Source organism: Oryzias melastigma, linkage group LG4, assembly GCF_002922805.2.
Source record: "Oryzias melastigma strain HK-1 linkage group LG4, ASM292280v2, whole genome shotgun sequence".
NCBI classification, from domain to species: Eukaryota; Metazoa; Chordata; class Actinopteri; order Beloniformes; family Adrianichthyidae; genus Oryzias; species Oryzias melastigma.
The window spans coordinates 28,312,664-28,330,115 of record NC_050515.1 but is presented as its reverse complement, the minus strand read 5'-3'; the positions used below and the strand labels follow the sequence as shown (position 1 = coordinate 28,330,115).

Sequence of the window (17,452 nt, the reverse complement as noted above, 5' to 3'; positions counted from 1 at the left end):
GCCTGACACATCTTCATTTCACTCTGATTTGATGGTGTCTACACAATTGAGCCTCTGTAGGCTGAAAACTTTTATTTCCATTAAAGACTTGGCATCCTTTTGTTCCTAAGACACTGCCCTGTCATTTGTATAGATATACAACTTCATATTGAGATCTGATGTATCTAATGTGTTTCTTTAAAGTGGTCCTTTCATTTTTGTGAGCAGTATATTAGACAGAGAACCTTCAAGCTCATCCACAGAGACACAGAAACACTGTGGAAGCGGCTGACATACGGACACAGCTCCATGTACCGGGAAAATCTTTTAATAATAAAATAAACTCAAACATGGAGACATGATTACTGATGTTTTTGTAGAACTCTTCACAATAAATAAACCTGATTTATTTGTTAGCATCATCTGTGTCTTCATAGATTCTAAGTGAGATATCCACAGACACCGTTCCTTATAGCAATCATCCTAAAAACATTAGCTGGTAGCTCCTCCCACATGCGGCCACAGCATCAAGCTCAGTTACACTTGACTGGCGACAAGCAGCAAATTTGTCATGCGGCGAAAGACAGCCAGGGCACGCAAATTTGTTGCACAAATCGCTTTGGCGTGAATGCTCTTTAAGACAGTGTTCTGTCTGAAAGATATAGGATCTGTGAGCTCTTAAAGTCAATCATTTAGAGCTGTACTTATTAAAAAAATATTTTTGAAAGTATATTTAAGCTTTTACAAGGCAGCAAATTGAGAGAAGCAGATTTTGGTGAAATAAAATCCCTATCCTCTATGTTTCATTGGAAGTCTGGTTGTATTCTGCTGTAGCCTTCCAGGGAAGTTTAGGAACATCTTGATGATTATTAGCTTTATTTTTAAAGCAATAAATGCAATGAAATCTAAGAGATTTTCATTATTTGTGTCAAACAATCTCATCTCAGTTGCAAATTAATATTCTTTAAAAAGAGTAATGTAAGACTATTTCTCTTAGTAATTGCTCACACATTATAACAGATTCTTTCATTTTGTTGACAATTTCTAAGTTTAAATTTCAAAATGGCTTCCAGAATGTAAAATAACTCAAAAGCATAGAAGTATAAGAGGTAGAGTTCAGTCAGAAATGCTTTTGCAAAGGTCTAAAATTATATTTCTATTTTATTTTTGCAGAAAATGCAAACATATGTGTGTGTTTGTCAGACGGCTCTGGGAGGATCTGAGGGACCCTCGTTTGTTTCTGTGACGGGTGGTTTCTGAGCATGAAGCCGTTCAGCCGTGAGTTTGTTTTTACAGTAGAAAGTGAAACCTCTTGACTCTTGCTGGCACTGTGGTCATGCTGCAACTTTTCTGAAGTCACTCAGAAAGTTTTGATCCTCTGCCTGCTTAGCTGTGTGGTTTTAGTCTTGAAAACTTCATGTTCCTGCTCCATGTTTGTGGAGCCCTAGGTTCTGCAGTTTGTCATGGAAATTTTCCACCGATAAATGTTTGCGCCTTTTCTTGTCTTTGCAAAACTATGATCTTTACCTGACTTTTCTTTAGTTGGTTTTGAACCCTAGTATAACTGAGACGACGTGTGTTGATACACTATAAAGTGTATTTGTTTTGTGCAGCAATTACTTCATATCAGGTTTGTTAGCGAATCCAAAGATAACTTACTTTCATTATATGCTAAAAACAAGGTTTTGGATTGACGCTAGTGTAAAACCACAGTATATTGCATGCAATTTGTGGGGATAACAATGTCGTGTTGAAGTTAGCAAGCACTAACGTAGCAATCAAAATGTGGATCCTGGTATGTTTTTGTATTTTGTAGGAAGAAATAGTGACAGTCCATTGAGTCTGGACTTTATTCCATCTATTTTCAACTATCTTCCATCTCCACAGAAGAGAAAAATAAAAGTGACAATCAGACGAGTTAGCCAAGCTAATGTCTACAAACAACACTCCGATCCTGCTGCTAGCCATGCTAATGTTAGCCAAGCTAATGTCTACAAACAACACTCCGATCCTGCTGCTTGCCATGCTAATGTTAGTCAAGCTAATGCCAACAAACAACACTCTGATCCTGCTGCTAGCCATGCTAATGTTAGCCAAGCTAATATCTACAAACAACACTCCAATCCTGCTGCTAGCCATGCTAATGTTAGCCAAGCTAATGTTAACAAACAACACTCCGATTTTGCTGCTAGCCATGCTAATGTTAGCCAAGCTAATGTCAACAAACAACAGTCCAATCCTGCTGCTAGCCATGCTAATGTTAGCCAAGCTAATGCCAACAAACAACACTCCGATTTTGCTGCTAGCCATGCTAATGTTAGCCATGCTAATGTCAACAAACAACAGTCCTATCTTTTTCTGAAGAAAATCTCTATGAATTTCTTGTGTAAAAGCGACTTGTATATAAGATACAGTTGCAGTAACATTGTAATCTTTAAATAAATTGAATGTTGCTATTTCATTACAATGAAAGGTGTATTAATATACAGATAGAGTTTTTTCTAAGTCGTACTCTTTAGAGAAAATGAAAAAAAATTTTGTACAGTCTTGGGATGTATCTTAACACGTATTGTATCGTGAGACGTGTATCGTGATACGTATCACCAGACTCGTGCCAATACACACCCCTAGTTATATATGGAGCCAAAGAGGAGGAGTCGGCTTTGGTAGCTCAAGCATCTCCTTAAGATGCCTCCCAAGGAAAGAATGTCGGGAATGTCCAATTGGGCAAATGCTCCAAGGAAATATCCAAGATGTGCCGGAGGGAGAGCGTCTCTGCTGGCCAAAGGACCCGTTGGAAGAGGGGGGGTCAGGGCATCTCTGCTTAGACACTCTGGATAGGCAGTGGGAGATGGTCGGATGGATTTTTGATTTTGATTGTAAGGGGATTGAGAAGGGTGTACCTGCAGGCCCGGAGACCCAGTTAGTCCTCCAGCCAGTAGGGGCGTTGTGTTAAACAAGAGCCAGGGGCCTGAGAATGCGGTCCTGAGAATCCGGTCCTGAGATTGTTGTTGGGTCTCCGGGCCTGCAGGTTTATACTACTGAGGAGATTTGATTAACTCTTACCCTAGCCCCTAGACCGGGGGTTTGCAACCTGCGGCTCTGGAGCTACATGTGGCTCTTTTAGCCCTTTATTGTGGCTCTTTAGCTTTAATAAAAAATGCTAACCATTGAATAAATAAGGGATTACTTATTTTAGTTTTGTCATTTCTGTTTAGATTTTTAACATGTCAACAACTAAGTAAAACAATTGTTTTATTTACTGTCAGAATTTCTGGCAGTAAATAAATACATTTGGATTTTAAATTTATAGTGAGTTAAATACAAGTTTTTTTTCATTATTTTGGTAAATTGCACTAAAGTGGTTATAATTCTGAACAAAACTTAAAACTTAATGTGTAGAATTGCCTGTGATCATGCCAGTGTCAATTCTGTAAGCTGAATGTGGCCACTAAAGATGCCAGAGCAGTGAGCTGAAAATGCTGGAGCTGAAAATTTGCTAAAATATGAGCTAAATGCCAAATATGGCAAAAAACTGGAAACATTTCTAAATTAGCCAAAAACACCTAGCATAATGCTAAAATGTAAGCTAAACTAGAAATTAGCATCACTGACTCAAATCTTTGTTGCCTCACACTAAAGAACTTTCAATTAGCTTTGTTTTCTTTTTTACCCAAAATTCTACTTCTGTGGTCAAGACATATACACTTCTCTGTCTTCACAGAGCTTCAGTTTTACAAGATTCATTTAAAAAAAAACATTTTATTGAGTTGATAAAGCTTGGTTGTCCGCATTTTTGACTAATTTTGTGTTTAATAACCGTGCAAAGAGACCAGAGTCTTGTGGTAATCACAGAATCTTCTTTAAACTTGATGTTATTTGTAAATCTTTTTACGAAAAATAATGTTTTTCGTGTCCTGTCCTTCATAACTGAGCTATCTGATGTCCCGGTGGTGAAAAACATTTTAGAGAGATTTTATAAAAAAAAAAAAAAAAGTATGCAAAGTGGAAGAAGTTGCACTGGGAACTGAACAACTTCATGCTTCACTGGCCTCTTTGTTTATTGCAAAAACTCCTCTGCTGCTGAAATTCTTGCAAAACAAAATGACAAAAACAGATTTTTTTACCATTTAAACCAGTAACTTCCTTGACTCATACTTACAGATTATTTTATGAACTGTAGCAATGTTCACAGGAGTTTTGCAGAGGATTACATAACTGTGTGTGTTTTAGGGACATTTTCAGGCTTGTTTGAATCTCTGTTTTGTGGTAGAAACACGCATTTCTTAGTTTTGGTTTCCTCACTTTATTTGTACTTTCGAATTTCATGTTTTTTTTGTGTTTGTCCAGATGTTTCTTTGCATATTTCTCAAGTTGATCAGCGAGATGAAGCTATGGTGTACGGTGTTCCTGTCTGTGTGTCTGTAGTCATGATTTGATTCAGAATGTGAGATGTAACTGGCTAACCCTGGAATCAGGAGTTTGTTTAAGAATAAGTAAGTGTCTCTTTTTCACACCATTTGCTGTTAGTTTTAACTGTGTACTTGGGTAAATGGGCCCTCTTTCTAGTACTTTGAAAACGTGGAGGACTTGAGGTCAACAGTACTAACTAGTTATTTTCCAAACTCAAATGTCATTATGAGCCAAAATACAAATCATCAATCAAGGATGCAAACCCTTGATTTAAGGGTAAGTCAGAGCAGAACTTCTCCAACCGCCTGAGCTTCAACCATAAATAATGGTAAGTTCCCCACATCCAGAGACAGACCAGGGGTTGGTTGTTGCCATAGCAATATAATGGAAGAATTCTCAAAACTGTGAGGAAAAAAATAACCCAAAGTTGTTCTGAGAAGATAATAGAACCTCCATGAGAGTGTTTCTCCTCCAGCACTAGTGACACATAAGCAGCAAAGCCCTGCAACCACTAAAATCATGCTTCTAGATATAGATGGAGATGCTTGTTCCTCTGGGAAAACACGTTCTAGAGTCCCCTCTGGAACAAACAGCTGCAAGTCTCTTTAGATCAAGTTCGGAGCATTCTTCACTGACACTGCTCACTCTTCCCGCTGAAACCACTTTAGATCTTTCAGATCAGCTCATGCAGGTGTGAGGCAGATTTTAGATGAGACCAGATGTCACACCTTGATTGAACATTTTTTAAAGCAATTCAAACATTAAATTCTGACTAAATAGGTCATTTTAAGTCTTTTCAGAGTTGCACTTAGAACGTTCCTTGAGATTGTTGCTGTGCTGAAAAGATTTTCTGCAAGGTTTATCCATATGTAGCATAACTCCCATTGTAATGGTCACAAACGGGCAGACGGCTGGTTCCACGTGCAGCAGGTTTATTAGTTCAGACAGGAACTAACCACAGCTATAAGTCCACAAAGATAAGTCATCTGCTGGACCCTTTTTTCTGTTTGAAAACAGGACAAGATCCATTTAAGTTTGTGCGCTTGCGGTCTTCCTCAAAGGTGAGTTCTGCATCTAACCCAGACTCCAAGCTGCAAAAGTGCAGCTCCAGATGAAGAGATAAGGAAATCTTGGTGATTTATTATGGAGGAGCTGCAAGATTCCGTATGACAATCAACTTATAATGAGCTGTGAAGCTGTTGGATCTCTCGTGGTGCCCGCTGTGCTGCGCTCGTACATCCGCTTCATACAAAGAAGCGTATTTATTTCGAAAAAAGTGTTTCCATTACAGTTTTGCAAAAATTATTATTATGTTTTATAGGAAGTCTGTATAATTTTAATGGAAGATATTGACAACATTTTTTTCTCATTTAAAAACTTACTGACTTGATTGAATAGTGTGATGAAAACAACTTAGCATCAACATTTATTTATTAGATTAAAACTTTCTTCCAAGAGTATTTTTCCAGTTAATGCAGCTCAAAGTGCTTCACAAAATGCATATTTTTAAAAAAAAAAACAAAAAAAATAAGCAAGACAAAAAAAAAGAAAAAAATGATAAAACACAAATTCTTTAGGAGTCAGAGTTCTGTCTCCCCTTCTGGTCACCGGGGAAGCGATGTCTAGAGTTCTAACTCACCTGACACCAATCTGACAATCACCCACCTGTTCCTTAAGCAGCACACAGAGCCTCGGTGCAAAGTATTGTTTTGTGCCAGCTGCCTGCATTACTGAGTGTTATCACCTGAATCTGATCTTCTGTGTCTGACCCTACTTTTTTTCTGATTGCCTGCCGCCTGCCCTGACCCTCGCCTGGACATCTCCAGTATCTTCTCGAATGACCCCATGGCTGTGCTTGACCTCTGCCTGTCTGACCCGTATTTAGCTTTGTGGACTGTTAGCTCTGCAGTTCCTGTCTGAACCAATAAACCTGCTGCATGTAGAACCAACTGTCTGCTCATTTGTGACACCTGCACACACTACACAATAAAGCACATCTGTCAAAGTCAAGGCCCTGGGGCCAGATCAGGCCCTCCGGGTAATTCTGCCCGGCCCTCCAGATCATTTTATTTTATTGTTATTAATGGCCCGATGTTATCTTACGCTTATTTCTAACTCGTATAATTTTGCCAAAATATATTTTTAGGAAGAGTAAAATATTGAAAGTTATTCAAGATTTAAGTTGATTTATTCTGGCATAATATTCCTGCCTTTTTATTATTCATAATTATGTTAAAAATTTATGGTTTTAAAGTTTTAAAATTGGGCATTCTGATAGCTTTTTGGCTATTTTGGAATTTTCTAACATTTTTAAGGCTATTCTGAAATTTAGGTAGTATTTCAGATACGTGCTAGCTGTTTTGACTAACTTAAGATGATTTTTTTTCAGAATAATTTGGCATTTAGCTAATATTTTAGCAGGCTATCAGTTTCAGCATTTTCAACTATCACTTTCAGCATCTTCAGCTATCAACACTAGCATCCTCTGCAGCCAAATTCAGCTTACAGCATTCACACTAGCATTATCACAGGTAATGCTAATATCTAGTTCATAATTATGTTAAAAGTTACAGTTTTAAAATGTTAGTTTTAGAGTGTTTATTAAATGTTTTTCCTGTTCGACCCGCAACCTAAGGAGTGTTTTGGATTTTTGGTCCTTGTACGATTGAGCTTTACTCTCCTGAAATAAAGCATAAAATGATACACAGGTACATGTGAAACGGGAACCTGGCATGAACCTAAAGGGTAGAAATGACAAAATACAAAAGAAATCAAACAAATAAAAGTAAAAACAGATATAAACGACCAGATAGAAAATTTAAATCACTAAAACTGGATTAAAAAGAGAAAATTCAAATAAATTAAAAGTGAAAACAGAAGCAATATACAATGATTTAAATATTAAAAAGGAATATTCCTAAATGTTGTCTGAAAGTCATATCTAAAATTATATTTTGGGCCTTCCTTTGAAAACATGAACAGTCCCCGTGACCTTGAGGTTCTCTGACTGTTCTAAAGACGAAGTCCATAAAAACTGAACGAACCATCGCCGTATGTTTTAGATCTAACTTTTAGACTCACTTTTGGACTTTAGTTCTAACTTTAGGCCAGCAAACACCACGGAGGCCTCATCTCTCTGTCTCCCTTCAGTACACAATCTCCCCTTTATTTCCTGGGATCTACCAACTCCCTTTAATGGAAGGAAATTCAGCTCAATTCCCAGGTAAACTATTGGGCCAAACAGATCAGAAAATAAAAATTCATCCCAACATGAATATAAAACGGCCACGGTCTTAACAAAAAAAAAAAAAAAACAACAACACACAGAACATTTAGAAAAAACAAAAAGCTAGTCTATGCTTCTGCTTCTCTTCGTCTATTCAGCTGATTCCACTAGACGGTAAGCAGTTCATAAACCTCAGCTGATCCTCCTCTGGTTTGAATCCTTGTATACACCAAGTGGACGTCCTGTAGAGGTCAGCCATGTGAGAAATGGTAGAACACAGACTTAAAATTAAAAAATAAAAGTTCTTGCTGAATTAATGACCTTTTGATGGAGTGAGGGTGGAGGGACACCAGGTTCACAGTATAAAATCACATCAGATATGTGACAGCCCAACACCATCAAAACATTTATAAATCAATAAAATAATCAATCCTGAATTGCACAGGGACATTTTTAAAGAAAAAAGTGGAAAAAATAAAAATAAAAGAACAATTTTTAAACATAATTAATTATCATTTATTTAATTTACATTAGTTAAATGTATAAACTGATGTCTGAGGTTCACATAGATGATAAACTATGTAGGTTTTTACATCCTGTTGAAATGAAGACGTCTTGTTTGTTCAACTCTACCTCCAGAATGAACAGATTTTATATGCAAAGCTAAACTTTGGTAAAAAGTTTGATCTTTTATGAGTTAAAGGCAAATATTGTCTTGTGCTGCAAAATATTGTTTACTAGCTGTCCAGAGCTGCACTGAGATGATCCTGTTTGGCAAAGAGCTTCTTTTATTTTGAAAATACGTTATTTTAGAGCTTCTGTCAAACTTGAAAATCAAATAAATTAAAAAAATCAAATTTTTAGAGATGCTATAGGTTCTTTTTATATTTTTTGCTTTTGCTCATGCCAAATAACACATAATTGATATTTATTATTTAAAAAAACAAGGTCATCAATGCAATTCAAAAAAGACTCCAGTAAGTCTATGCGGCTCCTTATAGGTTCTGATCAGTAGAAGTCGACTCCAAATTACTCTTTTACTGTTAAAGGTCGCCGACCCGAGTTAAGAATGTGGGACCTTATCAGATCTATCTGAGTGATTCCCAGCATGATCAATATTCCAATCTGAAATGTGTTCAATTATGATGTAGGGCTGCACGATGCGAGGAAAACTCATGATGTGTGATCACTGTTGCAATGACAATGTGACTTGAGCAAATATGTATTCATGTTTTATTACAGATTTTGGGACATTATTTTTTAACAAAATGGGGAAAAAGACAAACAATTCCTGTCATAATTTGGAGAAAACAAATATTTATTAATTTTAAAAAGTCTGCTTTAGTAACTGATTAAAAAAAAGATTTATAATGTGGATGAAGGTCCACTGATGTGACCTCACAGGTTTGTAAAAGCCCTTGAAAGATGCGACAAACTTCCACGGTTGATTGGAGCACGTGACTTCACTTCCTCCCTCGTGAAAGGTGAGTTTAGTTGGGTTTTAGGCTCAAAGTGACCGAAGTTCAGAACATGCGCAGCTGCACTGGGCTCTTCTGCTGAAGACACAAGTTATTTGTAACCGGACTCTCCAGTGTGACGTAGAGCGACGTGATTGGTCGCCGGCGCTGGTATATATCCGTGAGTGCTCACTCCCACCCTCTCGCCAGTGGAATTTCATCTGAGCTTCTGCACCTTCAGGGCAGACGAGGAAATAAATAAGTGAGTACTTGGTGGTTTTCTCACCGACACTGATCTCTGGGCGTCAGGTATCAGTTCGACCGGTCCCCCCCGAATCCCTGTTCGATCCAGACCCGGCCGAGACGGAGCATGTGCCGGCCTGAGTCGGTGTCAGATCCGCTCAGCTGTGTGCCTACGTGGACTCCGCCAGCTAGAACAAACTGATGGAAGCTAACGCTAGCTTGCTACACACAGTTCATTTAGTACTTTTTTGAGCAAGCCGACGTTTCCTAAACGGGGTTAGGACTACATGTCGGTGGTTTGTGTAAAATAAAAACGATTCTATTAAAATAAGATAATAAATGAGAGTTATTAATTTAAAAAAGCCTCTGTCTGAAGTTCTGTAAAGGTCTTAGGTAAGCCAAGCTAGCCGAGGAGCTACGTGTCACACAGCAGTGAAAGTTTTTAGCAAGTTTGCTAACTAGCTAAGGCTCTGGAGCTAATCGTCCAGGTTATTCAGGTTTGTTCACTTGTGAACAAAAACTAGTTTATTTGCTGTCACGTCACTGTCCGAGTTGGTTAAAATCTCACCGTTTTGACCTGATCTGTGAGCATTTTGATCGAGGTTTGTGAACGTGACAACAGCTAGCAGTATGCCTCGCTGGCAGCTGTCAGCTAGTTAACTTGATATGGTGTTGACCAGCAGTAACTAGGTGCTTAAGTCCGTAAGCTGGGATTTGGGGCATATTGAAGACTACGATGCTGCGGGAATCGCTGGGTAAGTTAAACCAGCGGGAGCAACACGTCAGCCTTAACCTGTTGGTAACTCAGTCACGCTTCGACAAAGATTGAACTTTCAATTCATTTTTATTCAGTCCAAACCAACATCTGCAGTAAGTTAAAAACTTAATGGAGAGTTTTGATGAGACACCTTCATAGTCAGGTTTATTTAAAAATAATCAATGCATTATTGACAGCAGAATTACATGTATTGTTGCCAATATTTCTTTGATGCTTAAACATGACAACAATGCAAACCTGCTGGAACACAGTGAACCAAAAAATATCAGATCAAACAATATTTAACACATGTCAAAGCCAAGGCCTGCTCCGGATAATTCTATCTGGCCCTTCAGATAATTTTATTTTATTGTTATTAATGACCTGATGTTCTCTTAAGCTTAATTCTAACTTGTATAATTTTGACAAAACATATTTTTATGGAGAGTAAAATACAGAAAGTTATTTAAGGTTTAAGTTGATTTATTCTGCAATAATATTCCTGCTTTTTTTATATTTATGTTAAAAAGTTACGGTTTTATAGTTTTAAAAATTGGCATTCTGCTAGCTTTTTGGATCATTTTGGTATATACTAAGATTTTATAGGCTATGTTTGAGTATTGCTATTATTTCAACTACATGCTAGCTGTTTAGCTAATTTATGTTTTTTTTTTTTCTTTTAGTTTTTTTGGCTGTTTTGTTAAGCTAATATTTACATGCTAGCGGTTTAGAATAATTTTGGCTTTTTTTTCACTTTTTTGTTATTTTGAAGTTTAGCTATTCTTTTCTGTTTTGGCTAACCTAAGTTTTTTTTCTTTTGTTTTTTTAGGCTAATTTGGCATTTAGCTAATATTTTAGCTGGCCATTAGCTTCAACGTTCTCAGATATTAACTTCAGCATCTTCAGCTATCAGCACTAATCTTCAGCGGACAAATTCAGCTTACAGCATTCACACTAGCATTATCACAGGTAATGCTATATATCTAGTTCATAATTATGGTAAAAACTTACAGTTTAAAAGTTTTAAAAATGTAGTTTTAGAGTGTTCAATAAATGTTTATCCTCTTCGGCCCGTGATCTAAGGTGTGTTTTGGATTCTGGCCCCTTGTGCGATTGAGTTTGACACCCCTGGTTTAAGGTAAAACGTGCTCATGAGAGCAGAGCCAGTTATATCAAACAAGACTGAGGATGCTATTATTCCAGGGTAGGGTCTGGTCCTTGTGGACTGCTGCCTCCTGCCAGAGGGGAGTGTTGGGAAATGTCTAAGTTTGGGGTGTGAAGAATTGGATCTAACCTTCCTGGCCCTCCTGTGGTAGTAGATATTCAAGGAAGATGGTCTCAGACTATGTTGTTAGTAGAGCAGCAGCATGGGTTTAGTTCTCTGCAGCAGCATTAGAGATGGTGATGAAGGAGGTAAGGTGAAAGTATTGACATGTTCTTGCATTCTAGAATCGTGAAGGCGGATATTGAACAGCTGCTCATTGATCAGCCTTTTTTGCCATCGCTGCTTGCACATTAAAGACCCACTCATGGAAAAATAGTTTTTGACATTTTCTTGGGGCATTTTCTTACAATTGAGGACATAAAGAAAATTAACCTGAAAATTGCATTTTCTGAGCATTTTTTAAAATTTGTTTTGAATGGGGGCCAGACTAACAATATGCTGTTTGAAAAAGCTTGAAACAGTGGTAAATGCTGCAGTCAATGGTCCACAAGCTCCCTGCTCCGCTCCATTGTGATGCATTCACTTGCTGGTAACTAGGTCATGAACATTTTGGTTTTTTTGTTGCACCTTTAGTGTTTGGTTAGAGGTGTGAGGGGCTGTAAGCTAGCGGGAGAACGTGGAAACAGATGAGAGACAAGATGTTAGGGTGGGCTTACTCTAGGGCGACAGTCCCACCCACAACTCGGATGAAAACTGCTGCTCTGCAGAAACTGTCCCAGAAAACGACATTTATTTATTTATTTTTGGTCTAAAACCGCTATAATTATAATTAAAATAAAAGCTATGTCGACCGTCTGAGTCAGCAGCTCCCTTCTAATTGCTGCCTAACAAAAACTACATAAAGAAAGCAAATAAACAAAGCCCGTAAATGAAGACTACCAAGGTCCAACCCCAAACTAAAATGACAAAACCCAGCAGTGTAAGACTGCTGAGGACAGAGAGGGAAAAAGAACACATTTATTTGTGCTTTTGTCACACATAAAAAAAAAATCACATTTTGAGAGATGCTTGGTTCTTCTTATATTTTTGCTTTTGTTTGTGCTAAATAAACATAATTCATATTATATATTTAAAAAAAAAGTAATGAATGCAAATCCAAAGGCTAAAGAAAGGCTGCATGGCTCCTTCTAGGTTTTGATAGGTAGAAAACAAGCCCAATTGGCTCTTTTACTGTTAAAGGTTGCCGACCCCTGAATTAGACTGTCAACTCAGACCTAGAAGGGAATCCTGATTGTCTTTGGCAGGTTAAACCTTTAAAGTAGAAAGTACTTTTCCAGACTTTTTTTTTCTCTCCACTGACTGTTATGTTCAGCTCCTATTGGATGTCCTGATATTGATGATTCTCAGTGAGAATTTCTACATTGCAATATCTTCAGGTCCATTCAATCAGAATTTTGAGTTGACCCCTGCTCTGTTGTCTTCACATCTTAACTTTTCAGATAATTGGTTCCACCAGGAAATCAGAGCAACTGCTCTCCCTTCATCCTGATGAGGATGGTGTCTGATTAGCATTAGCAAACTGCTGAATCTGATCTTGAAGTGTTTCTTACAGCTATCTGTTGTCCTGGTTTTCAGACAAAAGCTGGCAGGCTGACGGGAACTTGCATTTTACAGGACGGATTATCTGGTAACTGACCATTTAGCTGGTAAGTTGTTACAACTACTGCATTCACAATCTAAACATTTTTAATAAGCAAAATTGTGGTCCAGGAGACACCTTCATAGACTAGAATTTAGAAGTTCATTAAAGTTTTAACTATAAATTATGGCGTTTTAAGTTGAAATCACTGACAAAGGCCATGACACCTGTCCACAACATTGCTTCTTTCTTCAGTGGCGACTGCAGAAGAGTAAGAATCGTCGTCTGTGTTTAACAGCATTTAGTTTGTGCAGTCAGGTGGCAATGCTGTTTACTTTGTCAACTTTGTTTCGCAATGTTTGTCAGGATCTAACCGAGCTCTCCTCTTCACCCTCACACTCAGGAATTGTACTGGACACAAGCTTTTTTCACACTGTGTTCTAGTTTCTTTGACACAGTAAAGGGCTCTAAAAATTCAGCCCTTAACTAATCTAAACCTGACCTTGTAAACGGTGATCTCTAAGACTGCACCACTCTTGATTAGTGGGTCAGCCTCACTGGTTTCCTTTTCTTGGGTGTTGATAATGCTAAGAAAAGCCCTTTAAAAAAAAAGTAGTTTGTGGTTCCACTGTCAACTATAATTATAACAATGATATATTTAAAATCCTACTTTTTTTATTAAAAGAAAGCTTCTTGGTCTAAATAAAGACATAAGAGGCAGTGGTGGATGTACATGGATAGGATCATGAACAAGGTGTGGTCACATGGCTTTTTTTTCTCAGTACCATCTTGGTTACAGAAGTCCTTAAACCTTCTTTGTCTATACATTACATGTGTTAATTTAGAGGCCCGGGGGCCGGATCCAGCCCCCGGGTTATTCTATCCGGCCCTCCAGATCATTTTAATTTAATGTTACTAATGGCCCGATGTTATCTTGTGGTTATTTCTTGTATAATTTCATAAAATATATTTTTATGGAGAGTCAAATACTGAAAGTTATGTAAGGTTTACGTTCATTTATGTTGAAATAATATTCCTGCGTTTTATTATTTATAATCATGTAAAAAAAGTTACAGGTTTAAAAATTGTCATTCTCTTAGCTTTTTGGACTATTTTTGGCATTTACTAAGATTTTTTTAGGCTATTTTCGAGTTTAGCTAATAATTCAGCTACAAGCTAGCTGTTTCGGCTAACCTAAGTCTTTTTTATTATTATTATTATTTTTATGTTTTTTTTAGGCGTAATTTGGCATTTAGCTAATTCAGCTAACTATTGGCTTTAGTGTTTTTAGCTATCAATTTCTTCATCTTACATTATTCACACCGGCATTATCGCAGGTAATGCTATATCTGTAGTTCAAAATTATTTTAAAAATGTAGTTTTAGTGTTCAATAAATGTTTATCCTGTTCAGTCCGCAACCTAAAATGTGTTTTAGATTTTGGCCCCTTGTGCGATTGAGTTCGACACCCCTGACCTAGTGACTACCTGGTGCCCTGACCAGGTTCCAGGTCCTTTCATTTAGCAGTTGGAGGGGTTTTCCTTCTGCCGTTTACTGCTTCTATTGGACCAGTTTGGTTGTGATGTCAAATGTGGAGAGCTGCTAAAATTCTCTGATCTAACTTGTTTGATTTCTGGTTCTGTAGTTAAATGGTAGAGTTTAATCCCAAAAAGTAACTAAAATAATAACTTTGACATGAATATAATGTTAGTCTGTTCCAAGTGAAGCAGACATAAGGTTATAGAGCCTGCCAAGGAAGAGGCCACTGAGAGGGTTTTCTCTCAAATGTGTTATGTATAAAGGGTGGTGGGCGTAACTGACTACTACCTCCATGCATGCACCGAATTCCCCTCCAAGGCCTGTTCTGTGGAAGATCTCCAAATGTGTGCTTGGTCTGACATCAGAGTTGTAGTTAACCACTTCCAGATGGATCTTGAGAACTTGGGGAAGCAAAATCTGCCCAGAAAGACAGAAACTTAAATTTCAACATCGAAACAACCTGTGGAGAACAGTGTTAATGTTTTGAGGAATGTCAAAGGTCATGCAATGAACGTTTGAACACGTATCCTTCAAAGAAATAAACAAAGATTTTATAAAAAAAAAAAAAAAACTTTAGTGGCTAATTTTCTGTTTAACTATAAAAGTGTTTAATGGTGAAATGATCATTGGAATAAAATCCTTCTTGATTTAGCTGTACAGTTACTGTCTGAGCAGCTCTAAATAGACAGTTTAAAGAGTTTCAGTGAAGCTGCTCCCTTAGACTACTACTTGCTGCCCCTTCTATGTCATGCAGTTTTTCCTGACCTGCTCAATCATCAGTGAGACTTGGCTTCCTATGATAAAAGTGGATTAGATAGCAGCACTGAGAATCCCAAAGTCCATCGATGATAAGCTTAACTGCAGCGTTCAGCCTTTGACTTTTGTGTTCAGATTTTTTTTGATGGCCTTGTCCATTTTGAAAATGGCAAAAGATAAAATTGGGACAAATGTCAAAATCTAGAAGCAGTTTCCACGTGGAAATCTTGAATTCTTAAAAAGAGCCATTAATGTATGGTGTTGTAATGAGGTTGTTTTTTCAGCATTTTTCAGAATTCATCTTTTATTGTCTCATCCCTACACTATAAAGATATAAAAGTACACTTATTTTTCCTCTAGAAAGACGAGTAGTTGGGAGAATTACGTGTGAAGTACATCTTCCATCTGCCACAAACGATTATTTTAATGGTCAACGAATCATCAATTATTATTATTTTTTTCCAAATAGTCGACTAATCGGGTCATGTGTAAAGTGGATGTAAAACGCACATCTTAACCATCATTAGCTTTAAACTAACTAAAAATAAAGACAATTAGGATGACAGTTTTAATGAATCATGCAGCCTCTGTCCTTCATTCGTTTCTGGTATTAAATCAAGTGAGGATCTGCATCTGAAACGAGGAACTATTTTTCACAAAAGAAAGTTTTGGTCTCACTGACTGTAATAAATATATTAAAAAGTACTTTTTTTTGGTGCTGAACACTCACAACTTTGCTCAACTTTACGACACTCTGACTCTGTATAATATAAAGTAACGACTAATCGACTATTAAATTAGTCGTTGACCATTTCAATAGTTGATTAGTCGTTGACTAATCGTGCCAACCTCCACTTCCATCAATAAAACTGGCTCATTTGAGTGTTTTGATTAGGGCTGAGTTAATTAAACCAATGGATCGATTTAAGCTTAATAGATCAATAATCCATTCATAAAAAATATACATCGACTTGGCACATAATGCTAAAGTTTGCTATCTTGATACTAACGTTTAATGGAATTTCCCATAGGATGGCTAATGCTAACGCTCAGTCGACCTAAACATACATTGTTGACTAAATAAACATCTTTATAAACGGAAAATATAAGGAAATATTATTTAAAGTAACCATTTGTGGTCTAAAACATATTTTTTTTTGTTTTTTTTTTGTCTCGTACTTTCTTCTTCTTCTGGAATAAGGTGTACTGCAGTCGCCACCTAGTGGCCAAATGGAAACGCCCTCCAGGAGAGGCGGAACAATGAAACCATGTAACTCTGTATGCTGTTAGCAATCTCATTATTTCACGGATATAAGATTAATATAAATATATACAAAATATAATGTAGATTATTAATGTATTTCTAAAAAAAATGTGTATAAATGTGTAAACTCAAAGTTGAATCGAATCGATTCAGGCTCTTGTGAGTCGGATCATTTCTGGGAATTGCAATCGATCCCAGCCCTAGTTTTGATGCTCTTGAGTTTGACGTGCGCTCTCCTTTCAGTGGCACACTCGGACTCCGTGTTTACGTGGGATTTTCACCATGAGCTCAGTCGCTGTACTTACGCAGGAAAGCTTCAACGAGCATCGCAGTGGGCTCTTGCCAGAGCAGAGTGGAGGTGAGTGTTCAAACGTCCCAAAAAAGCAAACAAAATGAAATATTGGTAAATTGTAGATGATGGTTTTCACTTTTTTTTTTAAGCTGCTGTGGCAGGACCAAGTGGTAGAGAGGAGGAAGATGCTCTCCCTACCTACAAAGATGCTTTCCCTCCTCTGCCTGAGAGGGCGGCCACTCCTGACGGGACCCAGGAAACCACCAACGCCTGGACTAAGATCCGTCCCCTCAAGTCTTCAATCATCACCCAGGTAGACTTTTGTTCGAAGGATCTTCATTTCAGGTGGCCCCTTTTACCTCACCGAACTAAAGACTTGTTGAGGTGACCCTTTAAAGTGCGCTGCATGGTTCTGATTTCTCCACGCAGAGTGAAAATATGCAATGATGTCATGGCTCCCAAACCCATTTAAACACAGCATGCGCTAAAGCAGCGGTCCCCAGCCACCGGGCCGCGGACCAGCACCGGCCCGGGGGTTAATTGATACCAGGTGGCACAGAAATAATGCAGACTTTATATTTTTGCTTTTAATTCATTATCTGATTCTGAGCAAAGTTTTTTATTGTTGAAAAGAACACATCCACGACCTAGATTACTGCTGAACTAGCAAAGCTAACAGAAAACAATCTATTTTGAATGCATAGTAAAAAAAAAAAACTAAAG

At 37.6% G+C, this 17,452-nt stretch overlaps 2 protein-coding genes across 3 annotated transcripts in view; one reads left to right on the top strand and one right to left on the bottom strand.

Moving 5' to 3' along the window:
- Nucleotides 1–17,452, bottom strand: part of farp2 (FERM, RhoGEF and pleckstrin domain protein 2) — a gene marked incomplete in the record, with an annotated part of 71,463 nt that overhangs the window by 51,647 nt on the left and 2,364 nt on the right. Inside the window, 1 exon segment of the mRNA XM_024258921.1 lies at nt 14,706–14,834.
- hdlbpa (high density lipoprotein binding protein a) overlaps nt 9,183–17,452 on the top strand; it is a 22,015-nt gene continuing 13,745 nt past the window's right edge. For both annotated transcript variants that reach the window (XM_024258920.2, XM_024258919.2), the window contains exons 1-4: nt 9,183–9,337; nt 12,876–12,946; nt 16,681–16,795; nt 16,879–17,042. In XM_024258920.2, coding sequence (XP_024114688.1) covers nt 16,720–16,795; nt 16,879–17,042 — 240 coding nt within the window. In that variant the 5' untranslated portion in view covers nt 9,183–9,337; nt 12,876–12,946; nt 16,681–16,719. The remainder of the gene's footprint in view (nt 9,338–12,875; nt 12,947–16,680; nt 16,796–16,878; nt 17,043–17,452) is intronic.